The sequence below is a fragment of the Ctenopharyngodon idella genome, chromosome 24 (genome assembly GCF_019924925.1).
Source record: "Ctenopharyngodon idella isolate HZGC_01 chromosome 24, HZGC01, whole genome shotgun sequence".
Lineage (NCBI taxonomy): Eukaryota > Metazoa > Chordata > Actinopteri > Cypriniformes > Xenocyprididae > Ctenopharyngodon > Ctenopharyngodon idella.
Window position 1 is genome coordinate 18481003 of NC_067243.1, and position 23534 is coordinate 18504536.

At 37.2% G+C, this 23534-nt stretch overlaps 1 protein-coding gene across 4 annotated transcripts; it reads right to left on the bottom strand.

The window, feature by feature from the left end:
* Positions 1-910: 910 nt before the first annotated feature.
* Positions 911-22202, bottom strand: ca12 (carbonic anhydrase XII). 4 transcript variants are annotated; one of them, XM_051883422.1, is made up of 11 exons: positions 21957-22188; positions 20467-20487; positions 13706-13885; positions 12457-12599; positions 10906-11001; positions 10598-10661; positions 10344-10501; positions 9774-9900; positions 7396-7416; positions 6345-6426; positions 911-4075 (listed from the first exon to the last, which is right to left on the bottom strand). In XM_051883422.1, the coding sequence occupies exons 1-11, from the start codon at positions 22033-22035 to the stop codon at positions 3997-3999; spliced, it is 1050 nt and encodes a 349-aa protein (XP_051739382.1). In that variant the 5' UTR covers positions 22036-22188; the 3' UTR covers positions 911-3996. The 4 variants fall into 4 exon arrangements, with proteins under 4 accessions (XP_051739382.1, XP_051739381.1, XP_051739383.1 ...); XM_051883421.1 differs by having other exon boundaries at positions 7396-7419; positions 21957-22186; XM_051883423.1 differs by lacking the exon at positions 7396-7416 and having other exon boundaries at positions 21957-22186.
* Between the last annotated feature and the right edge of the window lie 1332 nt (positions 22203-23534).

The window sequence follows — 23534 nt, forward strand, 5'->3', positions numbered from 1 at the left end:
CTGTCTGCTGTCTGTCCATCTATCCATCCATCTATCTATCCGATAGATCCATCTATCCATCTGTCCATCTATCTATCTATCTATCTGTCTGTCTGTCTGTCTGTTACTGTATCCGTCTGTCTATCTATCTATCTATCTATCTATCTATCTGTTAATGTATCCGTCTGTCTATCCATCTATCCATCTATCTATCTAGTGTAATATCGGTTAACTATATTAACTAATATATTAGTAAACATATATAATAATATATTAGGCTAACTAATAATATTTATTCTCTTCTGTGATTGAGGTTTATAGCTGGTGTTATTAGAGATAAACAACAAATCTAAAAGGGAGGCGAGGGTCCAACACCAACTATAAACCAATAAAGCTCATTTATAATTAATAGCCCGTCTACATTTTTTGTTATTTTTTTATATTTTTGTATCATTTGGCCTGTGCAAAAAGAGAAATGTGTTCTACCGGATGGATGCCAGAGATACTGTATTTATCTACTATAACTATAAATTTAATAGGAGGTTTTTTTTTTTTTTTTTTTTGCTACTTTAAATGACAATAAACTACTTAGATTTCTACTTTAGACAAACAAGCAGCTTGTGCAGACTTATTGTTTTAGACTTTAGATAAGTCTAAATAATTAAAATGATTTAGTTTTTTGTGCTACAGTCAGTTTATTTCTGACAAAAGATCATTAAATGCTTTGGAGTTGAACGTAAGCTGTAACAACTTTTAAAAACTAAGATTATGTTTTCCGAGGAGTAGATTTAGAATTTCAAAATTAAGTACTTTATATTTCACATAATAGTAGTAATATAAAGATTTACACACGACGATTGCATAATAAAAATACTATACTAAATATTATATTATATTATATAAAATAATAATAAAAAAAATGCTAAAATACTATAACTTTTTCTTTTTCAATTTATTGCCAGCACAAAACATCACAACAAAGTAGTTCACAATACCAAAACACTTTAAAACACCAAATGAGGAAAAATACAATGAAAAATAACACCTCAAAATTCACATTGCTTATCACAAATATGTGCACATAACTAACACACATGAAATAAATCAAAATCACATTCTGTTTGCCTCTCTTTTTTACATTTTCCATCAGAGGAGAGTCTATTTCAAGATTCTCTTAATTAGCTCAATCACCAAGATTCTTTGGTCAGTCAACTTCACCAGACAGACCATACTACTGGTTAACCAGAATAACCAGAATAACCAGCCTGGAGCAGCATGGAAACTGGGCTTTTACGCAGGGTCTCCCATTAGATTATGGAAATATGGACTTTATTTGCTTAGTGTCATACAGAATTCACAGCTTTAAAGATCTCCAAAGTCAAATCATAATCAATATGATTCTGGCACACTTACTTTTTTTCTCATTATTTTGTCATTAGCTCTAATGCTAGAACTCAAAACCCTGGAAATCAGCTTCCCGGCACAGTCGACTCTTCTACACAAATCCAGATACAGTTGAAAATGCATATTTTTCTCTATGGGGGCATTTACACAACACTGTTTTCAACTAAAAACAGAAAACTTTTATGCGTTTTGGCCATTCATTTACACGAAAATGGTGTTTTGGGGGGCTGAAAAAGCAAATTTTTGAAAACGGGTTTCAGGGTGCAAGTTTTTGAAAACAATGTCGTTACTGTCTCCGTGTAAACTACAAAATGAAAATTTGTGAAAACGGTGACGCCATGCGCATGTGTATTACATGTTCAATAGGCGTATAGTGTTTCTTTACAAAGTGACATCGCCAACTACTGGCCTGGCATGAATAATACAGCATTTTTAGTTTCGCAGATGTGAACGGGGATCGTTTTCAACTTCTCAAAATTATTGTTATGTAAACATAGCCTACGTTTCGGCCTTCCATCCACATTGAGACAGTGCTTGTAGTGTGGACTGTGAAAACGGAGATATTTGAAAACAATGACGCATATTTAGGCTACATTAATCCGTATACAATTTGAAAATAGCATTTTCATTTCTAGTACTTTTTTCTTGTCCATACTAAAACATCGGAAGACAAGTACATTTTGGTCACCTATGCAGGAATGTAATATGAAGATTGTACAAAGTAACATCTACTAAAACTTTTAGCAACACTGTGAAAGTGAATGGCACATAATAGGCACAAACCAATATATATAATCAGTATAGTTTGCAACTAAACATGCATCATCGTTTTCAAAAACCTCAGTTTTTACAGTCCACACTACAATGTATCCACTTGGGAGAGCGTTTTCAAAAAGCTCAATTTTCACAGTACAAAAATGCCATCTCAGTTTGGACGGAAGGCCAAAAAACGAAGGGCCCGTTTACACAACACCATTTTCTACGGAGCCCTGCACGACATGCAAGAAAAAAAAAAAATAGTAGGCTAAATCGTGCGCATGATTTACTACTTTGTTCCCTTAATTTATAAATTGTGATTTTCAACTAAAAACGAAAAACTTTTTATTCAATTTTGCCTGTTCATTTACACAACAACGCCATTTTGGGGGCCTGAAAACTTTTGAAAATGGTTTTCAAAAACCTGTATGTTTCAGTTTTTTGAAAATGATACAGTTATTGTCTCCATGTACACCACGAAAATGCGAATTTGTGAAAATGTTGACGTCATGTAGTGCTTGTTCAGTCTATAGGTGCATAGTGTTTCTTTACAAAGAATTATTCACTTTCACAGTGCTGCAAAAATGTCAATAAATGTTACTTTGTACAATCTTCATTTACCATTCCTGCAAAGGTGACTGAAAATTTACTCACAATTACTGTCCTGCGGCAAACCATGAAGGCAGCTGAGATTTAGACCAGACATGGAATGGCGATTGAGTGCGAGACGCACCATTGAGTGGTGGGATATTTTGCTAATAAAGTGACCGTGCCAGAAGAATACTGAGAGAACTTTATTATGTCTGGTCTCTCTCATCTCAGTAAGCTTTTATTACGTTTTACACATGTACAGTAAGATGATTTTAGCATTTTCCGACGTTTCAGTGTGGATGAGTAACTTTTGTAAAACACTTGAAAATGCTAGAGTGGATGGAGAGCATTTTGAAACGCAAACGTCATATTCAAATGTACTGTACATGGATTAAATGTAGATGAAGCGTCAAATCAAGCAGCTAATCAAGATGTTTGTTTACTTGAAAATGACAAGCAGGTGAAGGTGAATGTTCAAAATCAGAAACGAGCCTCCCTGATGTAGCGTTCATCAAGCTAATCACTCCAGTCATTATGCAGTAACTTCACAGTTGCAAAAGTCTGAGCATTCCGGTACATTATATTTGTACGGGTTACTGGGTGTGCATGGGCGTTTAGTCTCATGATTGCTCAGGCAACAAGAGGTCTAAGGTCAACCTACACGCAAGCTGGGGAACAATAGGCCAGTTCTGTGGCAAGCTCAGTGGGAACCGAGAGCGCGGCTCTGCCCGTACCCTTTCATTACTCTAATCGGTCGAACAGCACAATAGTAAATATAGGGTGGGGACATCATAACTACCCATCTCAGGCCGCCACATATCCATGCTGAACCAGAAAGTCCTCATTGCCTCGGGCAAGAGCTGTGTTTTCCCACCACGTCTGCTTGGCACTGCATAGAGAGATGTCACATGCCGGTGGACAGCAAAGGATGGCCACCCTGGCAGATTATTGTTAGAAGCACCGGGTTTGATGTTGACTGGTGGGTTTTACGCATGTGGTGAATTACATACTGTACGAAAACGACATATTTTTACTCTCCTCTCGTGTCATCTTAGGTTTTCGCGTCCTGTTGGATTAGAATGTGGTTGAAGAAGAACTCGGTATGTTCCTTGAACATTTATGATCTAAATATTGCATGCAACCAGATGGTTTCTTTGCAGCCAGGTCCATGAGCCGAGGACAGAAACGTAAATGATGGAAAAACGGATTGACTGCATGTGGATTTTTAAAGTGTAATTTGCTCAGGTTTCATTAGATGTTGAGAGGTTATACTTTGGAGATGTTTTCTTCTTTCTCAGCCAGTTTGTACCCATTGGTTTTGTCTTTTTGCTCTTCAGTGTTAGATCTAGTGAAAAGAACATAAGATGGGCAGTTTATTGTGGAAATCTGTGGAACAATAAAACTGGTAAACTTGCATTAAAGGATTAGTTCACTTTCAAATGAAAATTGCCCCATGATTTACTCACCCTCAAGCCATCCTAGGTGTATATGACTTTCTTCTTTCTGATGAACACAATCGGAGTTATATTAATAAATATCCTGACGCATCCAAGCTTTATAATAGCAGTGAACAGGGGTCATGAGTATGAGCTGAAGAAAGTGCCTCCATCCACATCCATCCATTTATGATGGATGGATGCACTTTCTTGAGCTTCATAATCACAAGTCCCGTTCACTGCCATTATAAAGCTTGTATGCGTCAGAATATTTATTAATATAACTCAGATTGTGTTCATCAGAAAGAAGAAAGTCATATACACCTAGGATGGCTTGAGGGTAAGTAAAGCTTGGGCTAACTTTCATTTGACAGTGAACTAATCCTTTAAGATGCAGTCACATCAGTGCGGCAAATTCCTATTAAAATGACTGGATTTTGCCCACACAATGCACACTTTCGCAGAGCAATGGTATATTAAATCTTATGAAACTACTAATAAATGAATGTGGGAATACATACGTACAATATATGTGCACATACATGTGATGTCAGATCATTTACTACGTTAAAACAAACACAATGCCCTTGTAAGTTGGATAAAAGCTGGAAAAACAATGGATCTTAATCAACTCATTCCTATTGAAGGCAGCTTATCCATTTGGTGGTCTGTGCCTCTGAGGCTCCCTAAATTAATTAATCTTTATAGTGCCATCACATTACATTGTACTGTAAAAATGCTTTATTATTACTACATTTAACTTTAAGCCTCTGTGGTACACAGAATGTTTCCCTTCACTTGGAAACAATGAATTGTTTCTTTTATGCCACGTGGCATGTGATTTGCACACATTGTGAATACATTATAATAATTCACTCAATTTGTATGACTTCAAAATATGTAAATATAAATTCATATTAGAAACGTGAATTAAATTAGAACTATTTTTTTGACCATTTTCTAGTGCCAGAATTGCAATATGATACTGTTTTCCCAAAATGTTTCCCTCCCTTTTTTTCAAAAACCTCTTTATACTTTTGTAGTTTGATGTATATTTTATGTCAAAACATCTAACAAGATTAAAGGGTTAGTCCACCCAAAAATTCTGTCATTTATTACTCACCCTCATGTCGTTCCACACCCATAAGACCTTTGTTCATCTTTAGAACACAAATTAAGATATTTTTCATAAAATCCGATGGCTCAGTGAGGCCTGCATTGCCAGCAAGATAATTAACACTTTCAATGCCCAGAAAGCTACTAAAGACATATTTAAAACAGTTCATGTGACTACAGTGGTTCAACCGTAATATTATGAAGCGACGAGAATACTTTTTGTGCTCCAAAAAACAAACAAAAAAAAAGACCTTAACGATGAATCTTTTGTTTCGAATCAGTGGTTCGGAGCGTGTATCAAACTGCCAAAGTCATGTGAACTATTGAAATTTCAAAACATTTACGACATAACGAAGCCTTGTTGTTTACTGAAATCATGTGACTTTGGCGATCCGAACCACTAATTCGAAACAAAAGATTCGTAAAGCTTTAACGCTTCATGAAGCAGTGTTTTGAAATCGTCCATCACTAGATATTGTTGAATAAAGTCGTTATTTTGTTTTTTTGGCGCACAAAAAGTATTTTCGTCATTTCATAACATTAAGGTTGAACCACTGTAGTCACATGAACTGTTTTAAATACGTCTTTAGTACCTTTCTGGGCATCTGAAAGCGTTAATTATCTTGCTGCCAATGGAGGCCTCACTGAGCCATCGGATTTCATCAAAAATATCTTAATTTGTGTTCTGAAGATGAACAAAGGTCTTACGGGTGTGGAATGACATGAGGGTGAATAATTAATGACAGAATTTTCATTTTAGGGGGAACTAACCCTTTAAGGGTTAAAATTTACAAGGAAACTTAGTTCTTTGTCTTTGGGACAGCTCACACAGAAGTCACTTTCAAACCAAGCAGCTTTCTGTTGGTCAAAGCTGTGAATTCGAGTGACCCATTTGAACCAGTTGCAATATCTGTATATCTGTGTGGGGAAATGGTTTGAATCAATTCCCGATCCCATAGATTATTATTGAAACGACACAATTTCATCTGAAAATTCACAGAAGGTAAATGTGACTGCATCTTCATGTCATTTATTTCATTTTGGTATGAATTTAACACTCACCTTTTTCTCAAAAGACACCAAACTAGCGTAATGATCAGTAGCAGTCCTAGCATGGAGGCCACTATTATTGTTGCTAGTATACCTGAAAGGAGAATTAACCTCATAATTAACAGTATGTTTGATTATCCTCAACTGTTGGTTTAATGCAGCATGCCTTGTATTTATTTTGTATTATAAGTTTACAAAGTGCCATTTTAACTGTGAACATTCAAAGAATATGATCATAACCTGGTTTAAAATTCATTTTGTGCATCAAATGAAAGCCAGTGACATTAAATTCAACATGAAATGGCATTTGCAACCCATTTTATATCCATAAAATAATGGATTTCTGAGTGAAACAAGATATTAAACAAGAAAAAAAGAGGGCAGGATTTGATTTTATCCATAGGGAATTGATTGGATTGTGAAAAAATTTCTTTAGAATAATGTTCACCTTTGAATCATGCATGTGAATGTGTATTAAAAAAGTAAATTTTGGTTACATGTTGACTTCATTTTCATGACAGAAGTTAAAAATAACTCATAACTCCTTAAATATACCCAGATTAGCTTCTTGGTTAGCTGTTCTCAGTATGATTAGCAGTCATCACACACTAATGTTACACAACTGACATAATACACAAAAATACACAAATGTGGCTATGATTACACATGTGGTGACAAAACCCAGTAGTGTCAAATGAGACACACAACATGCACACGGGAGCAGTGGTTTAAAGTAAAGATATCTGTCAGGCACTGCAGCACTACAATTACAACTAAACCAAAGATACGTCAATGATAAGGCCCTAAAGTCATGCTAAATGCACAAACATGCCCTCTCCATATGTTCAATCTTATGTCAACAGCAATTATGTTGTGGTCAAAGACGGGTGACGTAACACTGCAGTTACACGTCACTGCATGGCCACCAGCTCATCGCCTTGCATACGAGTGTCATAACTTAAGACGTCACGTCTGTTAGCCAGAAGTGAGGAAGTGTCTGACATCACAAACACACACACACACACACACACATGCACAAACAGTTTGTGTTACTATAACATACCCCAGCTCATCCAAGTAAAGTCTCCTTAGAGGAAAGAAAAGAAACTATGAACTGGGAGGAAAGTTTTGTGAACATATTGCAAGTACAAATGAGCTATTCAGACCCCGATTGTACATACAATGAAAGTCAATAGGGTCCAAAACAACACTGGACTTCTGGATTACATTCTGATAAATGTAGAACTTTTAACTCAATACAAATACAAACAAGCAAATATGGCCACAGTAATATCTTATTCACATATCTCTTCTGAACACCATTTAGAATAAAAACAGGGTTATCCTTTACAAATGGAAGAAGTGATACATTTTTAATTGACATTATGCTTTAGTTTACAATCTATGATCTAGACATTTCACAAAAAGTATACAGACCAAAATCTGAGTCAGTGTACAAAAAAAAACGTTTACACTGTCTGATTTCTCTCTGGTCTCAGATCACACCCAAAAAAGTTAAAGAAAGAGTTCGAGAATGTGAGAATGTTAAAATACTTAAAGTGCTGATTTTGTCCTTTGGTCCCTTTTAATTTGCGCCTGACTCTTTTCAACCACAGAATCCAATTTCGGCAATATACAGCTCAACTTTTCCCAATAAAATGTAAAAATATGCCCTCAACATTATGGTCTTCTGTCTTTTTGTGCATTTCATATCATGATTAAGATGGTTTGAGCCATACTCTCCCACAAAAATCTCACTAATGCTTAAAACAGACCAGCTTTTAGTCTAGACTAATCATTAGATAGTTAATCTGGAATCTGAAGGTTGGAAAAAGGTCCATTTCTTGGTCCTGTCATCAGCCATCTTTGTCTAGCATACTGTCCATTTCTTTGGAAAGTAACTACAAACTTCTTCGTAATCAGCGGCATAACATATCATGAACATTATTTGTTCACCAATTCATTTCTTCTACTGCAAAAGCAACTAGTTTGAGAGTCTCTGAGACAGTGTTAGAGGGGTACTATCAAACTAAATAAATATTAATGAAATGATGTGCTAGCCTTAGGAGCAGAGTTGACTAAATATTGTGCGTGACAGCGTACTGCGGAAATTTAGGCCCTCTGGGAGGTTTGCGGTCTTTACTGGGTCTAATCTTCCCATTCAACATGTTGAGGACTGTGGTAAGTCAAAGCTGTGTTGTAGTCCTTCGGGAATGTAGCTTGAGGGTGCCCTATGGTGGTTTTCATGTTTGGGTTTCTATGTTGTTTGATTTGCCTCCTTATCTGCCTCAGCATGGCTTTAGTCAGTGATTGCTCGAGCTCAGTGGCCTCGTCCTGAGATCTTCCTTTTATGAGGTGTTTTATGGTCTGAAGGTCCAGATTAGAGCGGCAGTGCAAGTAGCTCCTGAGGTTCAACTCAGGAAAGACGACCTCTCTCAGAGCTTCGACCATCAGACCCTTTGCATGGTATCTCTCGAGCTGGTGAACGACATTCTCCTCCAGGGATACAAAGCAAATCCCTTTATCTGTATCCAATGCTCCCATATACCACGGCGTTGGTGTTTTCTTCCCAAAGGAAGAGGAGCTTGGCACATTGTTCTTCGACCACTGCTGTTTCTGAGCTGCCTCGCTCAACTGTTCCTGCTTCTTGGACTTCTTCCACTCATTATCCACTCCCGGTTGGGGACTCAATTTTGGCAGAAGCTGGTAGAGTCCCTCGTCGGCCAAGTCTGCAAGGTCACCCACCAGAAGCTTATGGATGACTTGCTTCCTCTTAAAGGGGGATGCCACTGAAAGAATACCGTGCAGTCCTGCACCAGACACAATGTAGAGAGGTGTTCAAGTATAGCATTGCAACGAAGGACTGCCAGGGCAAAGCCTTACTAGCATGGGGGCTGGAAGGAAAAAGCAAAAGACCAACCTTTCTTCTTGGTAATTCCTCTTTTTAGGAAATATTGCCATGCAGTAAAGAACGTAGCAAGCAGTAGCCTGGGATATTGATGGATTGAGCCTTCATGCAAAGATGTTAGAAAACAGCAAGACTAAAGAAGATCACAAGGCTCCAGTGATGACAGCAATCCCAAACTTCTCTCATAGCAACAAAAGCCTGACATTTAGAAGCAAACTCTGTTGCGCACCAACTCTAAAACCAGGTTTAGAGGGAAAGATTTATGTCAGTTGAAGCATCTAATTTAAAACCCAGCGAAGCGAAGGTCTTTCATTGAGGAAACAAGGTAACAGTGCATAAACTGAGGCTTTACGCAGATGTTGAGAGAGAGACAAAGCCATCTTGAAGCTCATATTCCTATCAATTCTTTGATAGGAAACCATGATGCTCACATAAAGCACTGCAGCAGATATTTTAGCATTTCAGATTTAGCCCTTCATTAGCCTTCCTGGTCATATCATAGACATTGAAATTGCAATCTAAACTGTACTTACCGTCCTTGAAAGAAACCAGTATCACTCTGTTGTCTGTGTGTTGTGGCTTCCGGTAATTTCCATGAAGTGGCACGGTAGCAGAATCATGGGCATAAGAGGCATACAGAGCTGTGGCCAATGCCAAAAACTGTAAAGGCACAACTGTAGCATTACTACAATATGGACGGCTGTAACTATTGCTTCAGAGGTGCATGCCATACTCAAAGTGATGAGGTTTGGCTAGTTGGCACCTGCTGGTAGATAGATGTACTACATCTGTTGATGATCATTCAAAAGTAGTTTTGTATTCTGAGTAAATAAACTTTTCCAAGCAACATATGACAACATATCACAGCTCACAATATTTGCTAGTTATTAATTGCAAACATAGCAGATTTCAACTTATATTTAATGCTAATGAATAGCTTAGCTCCAGGTATTATAGACCTCTTTGCAGACTTGATGCATATTTAATAATAATTGTCTGATTTGATTTCTACTAGACCATCTTTTCTTGAAAGTATAGCATAGTTAAGTAGTATCTGACAATGAGAAAGAACCAGGTTTGAACAATAAGCATGGTTAATATACCTGTTTTCGTGAAATGGTGACCGGTTTCCTGAACACGGTCCATAGCACGCTGGGATAGCAGGGCGGTGTGGTAAGAGAACCATCATAGCGGTAATACTCATCCAGACGGACTGGTAGCAGCGTACGGATGTTAAACGCTGGGACTTGTATTTTCTGATCTGTCAGATCACAGGTTAGTGATAGTGACAGGTTAGCATACTTGTGTTCTGCACATTATAATCACAGATATTTGAAACTACATGAAAGTAACGTACCTCTGTACTTTATCCCATTTATGTATTTGAAGAATTTGTCAAAAGCAGGGTTGAACTCTCCAATCTAAACAATATAAAACACTGACTGATTAGAAAATAGACTCATGCTGAGGGAATTGTTTATGCGACTTTCTAGCAATGAGCTTATTATAGGGACAATCACCCTAAAGCATCTGGAGTTAAATGCCTTGTGGTGATGGCTCATTGCTCAGTTGCGGGAATCAAACCAGCAACCTTCCGGTCATCAGACCGAGTCTTAACCACTACACCACATCAGTCTCGGTGGTTGCTTTAAGGTCTGGACTCACCTCAATGAAAACTCCCAGCACAGCCAGTCCATCATTCTTGTCCACTGCCATTGAGATGTTGGGGTATTTGTCAGAATTGAAGTGTACTACATGCATCTGTATAAAACAGAATATAGGCTGCCTTTAATGAGGAATCATAAGTAAATCAATCAATCAATCAATCAATCAATCAATCAACCTATCAATCTATCAACCAACCAAATCAATCAATCAACCTATCAATCTATCAACCTATCAATCAACCTAACTATCTATCTATCTATCTATCAACCAACCAAATCAATCAATCAACCTATCAATCTATCAACCTATCAATCAACCTAACTATCTATCTATCTATCTATCTATCTATCTATCTATCTATCTATCTATCTATCAACCTATCAATCTCCCAACCAACCTACCTACCTACCTACCTACCTATCTATCTATCTATCTATCACCAAAACTCTAGCTCATGACTCAGGCTATGTTTATGTTTTTACAGATGTGTCTCATTCTGGATGATCTGGCTGCTCAAATCGGCACAAGAGGATTCCTATATATATATACATAGCCGATTCCTCAACATTTTTCTGCATCCCTTCACCACCCTGACTCCTCACTCTTGGCTGGTTCCTATCCCAGCCAGGGATACGGTGGGAGTACTCTGGGTCCGAGCCAAATTCCAAGCTTGGAGCCCTCCCCTTGGACAGCATGCCAAATACGAATACTCTTTTACTCTATCCGATTATTTGTAGATGTGAACTCTTTAAATGCCAGAAGTATTTGCTGGACAATGAAGCCAGCCATGACTACAGCACGAAACATCACAACATATACCAGTCTCCTGCACCATGACTCGACAGAGTGAGATGATGCACCTCCATTTTTCTTGCATCCGTTCTGAAAGCCTCATCATCACATACATGGGTACGCCTACATTGCTACCAAAGCAACCTATGCAGATAGGTTGGTTATGTCTGAACACACAAATCTTATTTGATCACTTGCATCAATAGTGTGGACAGTCTGATCTGATTTAAGAAAAAATTTGATTTGTCTGCAGTCTGAACATAGCCATAGAGCTGCATCTGACACAGCAGACCTTTGCAGTGGACTATCTATACATTGCAAAGGAATTTGTTTACTCGTTTGGACATGCTGTTTGGTTGTCTAAAGAATTTTACAAGAAAGCCGCAAATTCTCAATGTGTCTTTTCAGGATGTAACCTCTGGCCCCTGGAAGGAGAGGCAATAGACCAATTTAAAGGGCAGAGGACTGTACTACAGAGCCACAATGACTATAAATCCTGTCTTTGGGAACACGTTTGGGTGTGTTCTGGGAACACAAACTGCAGACATTTTCCTTGTCCTGAAGTCATACACAGAGATGGAGATCTTTCTGACACCTCAATACACATTACAGAACATTGCATCATGCACTGTTGAGTCCAGACTTCTTTTTAAATCTTATTCTTGTGCAATCAAAAATACTTTGATCATGCAATAAAGGTGTTCACAGTAACGGTAAGGTCTCGTTTTGGGGTGTGCGTATACATGTTTACTTTACCTCTCCGGCAAACCGCTTGCCATTAACAGTGTGTTCTGATCCTGTCAGCAGACTGGAGGAGCCCCAGTGGAAATGGAGCTGAGCTGCTGAATATCTGTGCGGGAGGCTGGAGATGTGCATGTGAGACGGCAAAGACAACTGCACTGTGGGTACAAAAAAAAAAAAAAACACCTTTAAGGCAAGATTTCAGCAAAATTTCGCTGGCAAGAACGGCCCATTGTCGATGCTTAAAGAATCACTCACACAGAAGTCACTTTCAAACAAGCAGCATTTTGTTAGTCAGTGTCGCAAAATGTGTGTGAAAAACAATAACTTGATCCAAAATCTGCATGGTGAAATGTTTCGCCCCCCACACAAAATTCTCAAACATGCAAATTACTATTGAAATTGCTGAATTTTACTCACTAAATTTTGTCATGCAGAGGTAAATGTGACCACACCATGTCAACTCCTTGAAGAACAAATACACTACTAATAATTATGGCTGAGGCCTTGCATTTACATTTAACAAATCTGCAAGCTTTTCGAATAATAATCCTGGCTAACTTTTTCCAAACCGAGTCTGAAATGGCTCCAAAACCCCAAACACAGTGGCACACTCTCAGAAAACTTCATCAGTATTCATCCTCGTGGCAGGAGCTCTGTGGCAACAATGCACACTTACGTTAACTATACATTTCCCTCTCTTTCTGACCAGACATGGCTCTTTGGAGTGAGAGTGAGAGCATGAAATAAAAAAGTCTCGAAAGTAAACAATCACAGATGGTAGGTGGAACAACTTCAGTCTGTTTAAAGCACCTTAGACCAAAAATATGGTCGAAAATACTCATTACCCAGAAAAGTATCACTTGTTATGTTGTTTAAGACGTTACCTCGAATCAAAACTTTGCTATATTTTCCAGACTAAGATACAAACAGCTTTGTTTTATCGTAATAAGTGGGTGATTATGGAAAATTGCTAAGGCAGGGATGCAAAATAGATCCTTCTATCATTTTCTCCACGTTGACCTAGAAATTAAGTTAGAGAAGAAAGACTATTTTACCTTTATGTGTGACGCATGGTCTCATTAGTTTAACAACCACAAATCCTTTAATCTATTATTTCAAATGAACAGTCTGCGGTTTCCCTCAGACATTACAATATAAAATGCAATATCTAAAAATGTATGTTTAAAATGCAAGTATTGTGACAATAGTTATTAGTCGTGTTTAAAAACAAAATCGTGCTCTATAATCATACTGCACCAACCAGAGTGTCCATTGTTTCCGAGAGTGAGCTGCTCATTGGTTGACAGGTTGTAGTTCTGGACCTGGATGGGCGGCAGGTTTGGATCGTATCTCAGCAGCCGTGTCTGGAAGTCGATGGGCGACTGGAATGCTCCTCCACAGAACGGGTAGTTGCTGGACCAGTCGTGTTCTCCATCAGGTCCTGAAACCAGAAGTCAAAGAAAGTTGAGGTCACCGAAGCATCTTTCCCTGACTGATTCTTATCTGGTGGTGTGTTTAAACATTTGATGTGGCCAGAATTGGACTGCATTAGCCTTAAGTTTTGCTAAGACACAGGCTAAGGTCAGCGATCACAGAACATTGCCTTACAAAATGAATGGCCTTACATGAATACCACACCCAACAATAAAAGATAATGTTTTGTTGCTTTGGGGGAGGCTTCGAAGTCATTCCAACAGAGTGTGTGCTTGTCTAAGAGACATTTCTGCTGCAATGTGGATCTTTTAGAGAAGAGGGTATAGAAAAAGGTCATTTTTAAATAACATAGCTAATAAGTTTCTTATTAACACAATAATTGCTAGCCTTTTAAATGCAATCGTCATGGTTTCTGTTTCTGAAAACAGAGGCAGTAAAAGTGGTTTGTTGTTGCTGTGGGCTTAAAACATCACATTAAGGTCTTGTGTATTCTTCGTCAATGATGATCATGGTTTTGTGGGCAGCTTTTGTTTTCTGAACAGCTGTAACTGTGAAACTACACATCGTCTCTTTTAGTAGCGTAACACTCTTAACTTTCCCTTGTGGTCGTAATTACTTACCGTCCAGTTCATTTTTAATCTAGACTAGCTTCTCCATCATAATCACATCAGATGCCTGTGGCCGGCCCGTAGAGGATCATAACCCTAAATCATAACTGTCACCCTGTTATGTAGTCGTAACGAGCATGCCTCTACAGTAAAACATCTAAAGCTCTCTGGTCTGGATGCGCTTGACATTAACACACTGAACTGCTGGAAGCTGAGGTCATGCAGCTGTTTGCAACAAATCCCTTAAGTTAATGGTAATAACTTTAAATCAAAATAAAGTATTAATTAAATGAAATTCATTTTAAATAATTAAATTAAATACACTTTAAATAAAGCTGCATGATTAATTGTTAAAAGATCGCAATCTCGATTCAAACACCCACAAGATCTTATTCCTAAATGACAACGATTCGGCTATGTCTATTAAACCTTTGGCAAGTACGATCACTGCGAAAATTCAGATCTGCGATGACGCTACCGATGAGCCAGAGAGAGCAGTTGTCATGAATAGGTATGAAACAGCTTCACAAACTCTTTTCAACTACACAGTATCATTATTTTTGTGTTATAATAGTTCAAAATATCACAGAAGTACTGGGATAAAAGATTATAGTTCGGATATAAACACTGATGTCTACAGTAGCGATCAAAATAGAGTAAATCACCTTTTGCACGTAACTTCAACGATTTGATCAATTACATAGTTAAACCAGTAGGTGGCGACAAGTTACTGTTAAAAAATGTATTTGTCAATAATTCATTCATTCAAGAGATTTGTTCAAAAATGCTGATTCATCTAGTAATGAAACAAGTGAAGTCTTTATGAGTGAGTCATTGAATTATATATTCAAACTGATTTTTTCAATTCAAAGTAATTAAATTAAACTTCAGCAATTAACATTTTGTCAGAATCTGTAGTAAATTGCATGTTATTTTGTTTAGTTGTCTGTTCAGAATAGTGGTAGAATCTCTATTTTAAATAAAAAAATCGTGATTCTCAATTTATCCAGAATCATGAAGCTCTAAAAGTTAAAATAATTAAAATAAATTCTAAATAATAATAATAATAATAATATTATATATATATATAAATAATTAAATTATATACATAGCATACATACAAAATAAAGTTAACATGGGGTTTGTTGCAACTAGCATATAATATAAAATACATATAATATAAAATATAGTAGTCAACATTTGAAGTGAATCAAAAAAAGTTAATAAAAGTTGTCCTAAGAACTAAGTTGTCCTAAGAAAAAGGTTTTAGGACAACTTTGATGAAAGCTTTTGATCCACTTCAAATGTTGACTACTGTACATTATTTCACATTTTATGAAGAAAATGCATGGTTCTTGCTTACTATCCAAATCGAAAGAGCCCAGTACCAGTATTCTCTACTCAAAACGCATGATTTGTGGTATCGTTCATGTCTGTGTCTGACCAGGATAAATTATGCTAAGATAATAATCTCAGCTAACTTTTTTGAGCAGTTGCATATGTGTTTTCAACTTAGACTTAAGGCAGTGAGATGTTTGACGTAATTACGTCCCTCTAAGTGATTCTAAAAGGCTTTGACTCAGCGGAATTAATTCAGACTCAGAATGTCAAGAGCTCTCAGTGTTAGCCGACACAAAGGATAACACTCATCTGAGCTCTGTTTGATATGCTTGGTAACATCTACACGGCAGCACAAGCACTGCAGTGTTTCTCATTTAGCTATTCGTCATGGTATTTCAAACAGTGGTCAGTTGCTTTGGACACTTCACTCCATTATCACATTGTCCGAATCTCAATATATATTTTTATGATGTTATTTTTATGTATTAACATTTTAATGGGCAATAAAATCCCATATAGACTTATATCTTGGGCCACTTGTCTTGAGCCTGTACACAACCATTTAGCAATGGCCTAGCAACTACTTAGAATAACCACATAGAAACACTCTAGCAACAGGATAACAATTATAAAGACATGAGGGTGGGCTCTAGTAACTTGGCCTAGAAAACACTTAGAACACCTTAGCAATCAAATAGCAACACCACAGCAATCGCGTAACAATTATAGAGACATGATGGTAGGGGTCTTTACCTTGGGCCAGTAAACAACCACATAAAAACGGCCAAGCATCCACTTAGAAACACCTTAGCAACCACATAAGAATTGTAGAGACATGAGGGTGGGGTTTGACTTGGTCCAGTAAACAACCACATAGCAATGACCCAGCAACTATATAGCAACACCCTAGCAACCATGTAACAATTAAAGACACTTGGGAGCTCTTCTGACTTGGACCAGAAAACAACCACATAGCAACGACCCAGCAACCACATAGCAACACCCTAGCAATGATGTAACAATTAAAGACATTTGGTGGCTCTTCTGACTTGGACCAGTAAACAACCAAATAGCAACGACCCAGCAATCACATAGCAACACCCTAGCATCGATGTAACAATTAAAGACATTTCTTGGGTCTTCTGACTTGGACCAGTAAACAACCACATAGCAACACCCTAGCAACGATGTAACAATTAAAGACACTTGGGGGACTTCTGCATGAGTACCACTCATATTTTCTTCAGAAAACGCAAAAATCTAGTTTTAGTAGCAGCTAAACTTAGCAGTTTACTTAATGAGGGTGGTTGGTTTGATAATCACATTGTCTAAAATTCTTAGTCTACAAGTCTAAAATACAGCACATTACAAGGTAGTCTGACTTTGCAGGCACTGTAAATTTGCTCACAGAAGTGAAAATTATTTTACAAGTATAACTGAAGGGACAGAAGAGATTCAGCTTGTAAATTGCAATGTGCCACACACAAAGACAGAATAATATTATGCATTGTTCTTTCCTAAGTATAGGGAGCTATGAAATTTCACAGCTAAGCAATTAGACGAACAATCTCTTCCCAAAATAAAGCCATTAAAACAGCTCTGTTTTGCAGTTGAGGTCCCTTGAGTGGCCTTATATCTTAGTTCAGGCCAGCTTTAAAATGAATCAAAACTATACGTAATGTAATGACGTAAATATGTGTAATTCAATCATGAACCTACATGGTCTCCTCGAAAAGCAAAGACGTGAGTGACAGCGGGACGAGGAGAGAGCCGGGGGGGTCATGACACGAGAGACATGGTGGGAATCATTTCAGAGCCATGAGAGCCAAAAGGGGTCAAACAAGGTCAACTTTGCACCACGAGTTCCCTTTTTCCAGCAGCAACATGTTCTTTGATACCTCCATCATGGCTGCCAGAGAGTCTCCATATCCACACTGGTATGGCATACTGGGATTGTTAAAGATAACAGTTAAAAAGTCTGTCCAGGAATAGGCTTGACTCATGAGGATGGTAACCAGAAGCCTGCTTGGTTCCCTAGGTGCAAGCAATAGAGCAGAACTCTGCGACAGCAGTCGTGATTAAGCATGTTTATTTTAAAGCTCTTCAACGTGTAAACAGCACGTTCTGCTGGTCGAATGACCTTTTCTACTGAGGTGAAAACGACTGCATCTGGTCATTAGAAGGAAATGCATTACAACTCAATTACTTACAGTTAGGAGATATATTACAGCCCAAATTCCGGAAATGTTGGGACGTTTTTTAAATTTGAATAAAATGAAAACTAAAAGACTTTCAAATCACATGAGCCAATATTTTATTCATAATAAAACATAGATAACATAACAAATGTTTAAACTGAGAAATTTTACAATTTTATGCACAAATTGAGCTCATTTCAAATTTGATGCCTGCTACAGGTCTCAAAAAAGTTGGCACGGGGGCATGTTTACCATGGTGTAGCATCTCCTCTTCTTTTCAAAACAGTGTGAAGACATCTGGGCATCGAGGTTATGGGTTTCTGGAGTTTTGGTGTTGAATGATATAGGTTTCCAGCTGCTGAAGAGTTCATGGTCGTCTTTGACGTATTTTTCTCTATAGGTGAAAGATCTGGACTGCAGGCAGGCCAATTCAACACCCGGACTCTTCTACAACGAAGCCATGCTGTTGTAATAACTGCTGGAGGGGAACATATGTTGCTCTAAAACCTTTATATACCTTTCAGCATTCATAGTGCCTTCTAAAACATGCAAGCTGCCCATACCGTATGCACTTATGCACCCCTATACCATCAGAGATGCTTTTGATCTGAACACTGATAACATGCTGGAAGGTCTCCCTCCTCTTTAGCCCGGAAGACACGACGTCCATGATTTCCAACAAGAATGTCAAATTTGGACTCGTCTGACCACAGAACACTTTTCCACTTTGAAACAGTCTATTTTAAATGAGCCTTGGCCCACAGGACACGACAGCACTTCTGGACCATGTTCACATATGGCTTCCTTTTTGCATGATAGAGCTTTAGTTGGCATCTGCAGATGGCACGGTGGATTGTGTTTACCGACAGTGGTTTCTGGAAGTATTCCTGGGCCTATGTAGCAATGTCATTGATGCAATCATGCCGATGAGTGATGCAATGTCATCTGAGGGCCCGAAGAACACGGGCATCCAATAAAGTCCCTTACGCACAGAGATTTCTCCAATTTCTCTGAAACTTTTGATGATGTAATGCACTGTAGATGAAAAAGCCTTTGCAATTTGATGTTGAGGAACATTGTTTTTAAAGTATTCCACAATCTTTTTACACACTCTTTCACAGCTCTGCCCATCTTTACTTCTGAGCCTCTCTAAGACATCCCTTTTATAACTAATCATGTTACAGACCTGATATCAATTAACTTAATTAGTTGCTAGATGTTCTCCCAGCTGAATCTTTTCAAAATGTCTTGCTTTTTCAGCCATTTGTTGCCCGCATGCCAACTTTGTTCGAGACCTGTAACAGGCATCAAATTTGAAATGAGCTCATTTAGTGGATAAAAGTGTAAAATTTCTCCGTTTAAACATTTGTAATGTCATCTATGTTCTATTGTGAATAAAATATTGGCTCAGGTGATTTGAAAGTCTTTTAGTTTTCATTTTATTCAGATTTAAAAAACGTCCCAACATTTCCGGAATTCGGGTTGTAAATGTTCACATAATACTTTCAATGATTTTGCTGCCGATATAAAAATCATGAGCAACATCAGAAAAAATGTATGTGCTTTTTATTTGACCATTAAGTTATTATCCCTCTTTCTTGCTGTTGACTGGACAAAATCAAGAGCAGGATGATTTTGGTTTCATTTTGTCAACTTTTTGATTTCAAGCAGTTTCTACTAGACTCTTTCAGCAATGAAAATGGTGTTAAAGTTTGATTCAAATTTCCAAACAGTTTGTGTCATCACCTCATTACTGTGCGTAGATCTCTCTGAATGGCATTTGTCATATGTTAAAATGTTTAATTAAAAGAAAAGAAAAAAATCATTTTTTGATAGAAATGAATACTTTTATTTAGTAAGGATGCAATAAATTGATCAATTGTGACAGTAAATACTCTTGCATTGTTGAAAAAATGCTGTTCATTTGAACCTTCTATTCATCAATCCTGAACAAAATGTATTACAGTTTACATAAATATATTAAGCAGAACAACTGTTTTCAACATTGATGATAAGAAGAAGAAAGTTACCTGGGCATCAAATCAGCATATTAGAATGATTTCTGAAGGATCATGTGACACTGAAGACTGGAGTAATGATGCTGAACATTCAGCTTTGCATCACAGGAATAAATTACATTTTGAAATATATTAAAACAGTTATTTCATAATATTTAAATTTTTCAATTTTTGGTCAAATAAATGCAGCCTTGGTGAGAATACGAGACTCTCAAAAACATTTAAAGAAAAAAAAAAAATCGGATCCAAACTAATAGGTATGCAGGTAAATATTACTGTTTATGACTATGTATTGTTATATTGGTGGATATAAATATCATTCTTTCTGGTGTTCATTTAGTGTGGAAAACCTGACTATCTTACATTAAACATTTGAATCTACATTGCAACAATGATTGAAATGGCAAAACAAAACCTACTTACCATTATATGTCCATTTTGCCCCTGAAAAAGAGATGGACACAATTATTAAATGCTTTTAAACTGGATGTCGATGAGCTTCATTGTCCCTGACCCGTTTTCATGCAGTTCTATTAGAAGTCATAAATCAGTCAGATAATGCATTCCACTGCAGCTGGACTCCATTCTGGTTGCAACCTGCTGCTCTGGTCATTGCTGGCTATTCTCAGACAATCTGACGGACAGACTGAGCCAGACTCTTGCTGGTCTTTCCCAGAGATTTCTGCTTGACAATAAGATACCCCGGGAGCGTGTATAATCTGTCACTGCTTAAAATGCTGAAGAGCAACTTAATGGAAATCAAGGCATTTCTCTAATACTAAAAGTTCATAAGCTTAATTTAAACTCAATAACAGATTTAAAAGACATACCGTCTATGATGAAACTCAAAAGCATTCTTTGTATGGCGCAGCTATTTTTTTTTTTTTACAGCAAATCCACCATGCATTAACTGTACAGTGATGGAAATTTTTCTAAATGGCACAGGAAATTATTATATTTTCCGAATATGAGACTGAGAGTCCAAACAGGAAGGCGCAAAAATGTCCTCAGCAATTTGGTCATCACTTTCTTTCACAAAAGTTAATCTTCCTTGCTATTGTGGGACCACAGATTTTTCCTGAACTGACCCTTTTGGGGAAGATCTACAGACAAGATATCAAGTCAGCACCTGGACGCTAATTTGGCGTGACAAATGTTTCACCATGACTAAGGTCATTGAGGGTCATTTGTCAGATCTGCAGACACAGACTTACAAATCTTCATGCTAATTCAGAGCATTTTAGGGGTTCCGCAAGCTTATAATTACACATTATGATTTTACAAGTTCTTACTTTACTCCCAAGGTTGTTCATTTATGGAAACAGCATTCACCCACTCATTATGTTAACAACTCAAATGAACTTCCAGGAATCTATATTTGATGTTCAATTTTCTCCCAAATTACTGCTTCTACACCAATATGAGACCGTATTGTCCACTTAAAGTGATGCAAAATGTTGTGATGTCATATTTTTACTGACTAGTTTTTAATGAGTATTTTACTCTTTATAGGCCAATGCAAATAAAGACATTTTCAGAAATGTAGGATAAGTGTTTTAAAATAACATAATAGAAATAAGTGTAAATGTTACATTTCTGCAGCATTTTTATCCATATATCATATCTAGATATAGGCTAATCCATTATTTGTCAACAGAAACTATAAAATAAGGTAGCACTAATAACTTTCATTAATCATATTAGCACATTTCCACATCATATAAGTAGCATAATGCTTAATAGATCATTAATTTTTATTCCTCAAAATGTAAGCAACAGTTATGAGTACACATGTAGTACTAGTCTGTTAAGTAATAGTTTACCATGTTTCTGACCTATCAATGGAAGTTTAGGCTTGTTATAAAGTGAGCTGTGCAAGACTTAGTAGGCTATAGTGCGCAAGACTAACTTACCTGTGGACGCGAGGGGACACGCGATGAAGATGATGAATAGAAGTGTAATTGTCATTGCAGAGAAGTGCCGGCTTCTCATGTACCCTCAGAAGTCGACTCAGAAGAGAGAAATTTTGACATAGCTGTCGGAACCGTCTCTTATATCAAGCATGGTGCGCTCGCGAGTTAAACAAACCGACGTCACGGCGATGACAGCGCCTCAGAATATCTGTCGCTTGTTTGCAATGACTTCATACAAATCTGTGGCTGTGCCTCGAGTGTGCTGCTACCCAGACAGCTTTTTAGGCATCAGAACCGCACAACTTTTTCTAAATAGCTATTAGCCACACGTTCTCAGACCGGTAATTTTAAAACTCCGCAAACAAGGTACTATGGAGCGTCATATGATATGAGAAAAAAATTACAGCTTATGACAGTGATTATATCTCCATATTGTAACATTTGCTCGGTGTTTACTGTGCCCGCAAATGACACACTGCGTTATTATAGGTGTCTATGTATATTGCAGGTATTGTTTGTAAATGTAGCCTATAGGCTATACATTATCTTTGACTGGTTTTGCTGCGTAATTTAATATCTAATTTATTGTCTGTACTAACGGAACACCGCCTAGCCAATCAAATTCGAGGACCGGAATTATTCCATTATTCCCAGTTAACAAAAATAGGCCTATGTTTTAAGAACGTTTTGCTAACGTTACCATTAAGTTCTCTGAACATTCAAAAAATGTCCAGGTTTTTTATTTTTTATGTTTTTATGTTCTTCTGAAACGAGTAATAACATTTAACATTTAAAAATGTTGGACAAACATCCATTCTACTTCACAGAAAAAGAAAAAAAACATTTCATAAACGATGTTTAGGTAGGCTAATGTTTTTGTGTTAATGTTTTAAGAACATCATTAAAGACCAGATAACTTTGAACAAACGTTCTTTTAACATTACTGGAATTTCTTCATAGCTTGAGAGAACCTTTCCAGAACGTTAGTCAGGAACGGTCTTGGAATATTCCCTGTCATCTGGGTTATTATTTTTATGACAAGCCTATAGTTAAACAGCATACAAACACATCCTATTATAACTTTTCATTATTATAAAATGCAAAAAAATTCATAAAAACAACAAAAATGTAAATTATGAAATACTATCAAACTTTACAATAACATAATATCAAAACTTTGTTTTGGTTAATTTTCTAATGCTTTATCCCTCTAACGATGTAATACATGAATCTGTGCTGTTGAATTTTCCCAATAGGAAAACACTCTTTTCCCCCTTTTGGTGACCTTTGTTGATGAAACAATTTCAAAAAGGCCTTGTTTCGGTTTTCCATTTTTCTCTCTCTATTGTAGCTTTAAGAACTCAGCAGGCACCGGACCTCAATATAATGTCAGATTGACGTTGGACCCCAACGTCGGACAAACATTGCATTTTGGTTGGAAATAAAGATTGGGTTAACGTCAGAACCCAACGTTAGAATTACATCAACCTCCAACGTTGGACAGACGTTGCATTTTGGTTGGAAATAAAAATTGGGTTGACGTCAAAACCCAACGTCAACCTCCAACCTTGGACAGAC

Coding starts and splice junctions, on each gene's coding strand:
- ca12 (XM_051883420.1), bottom strand. CDS start 22,035: ATGAGAAGCCGGCACTTCTCTGCAATGACAATTACACTTCTATTCATC. Junction 12,600..13,705: donor CGGAAACAATGGACACTCTG/GTTGGTGCAGTA, acceptor TTGTACCCACAG/TGCAGTTGTCTTTGCCGTCT. Junction 9,143..9,773: donor ACTGGTTTCTTTCAAGGACG/GTAAGTACAGTT, acceptor TGTCTGGTGCAG/GACTGCACGGTATTCTTTCA.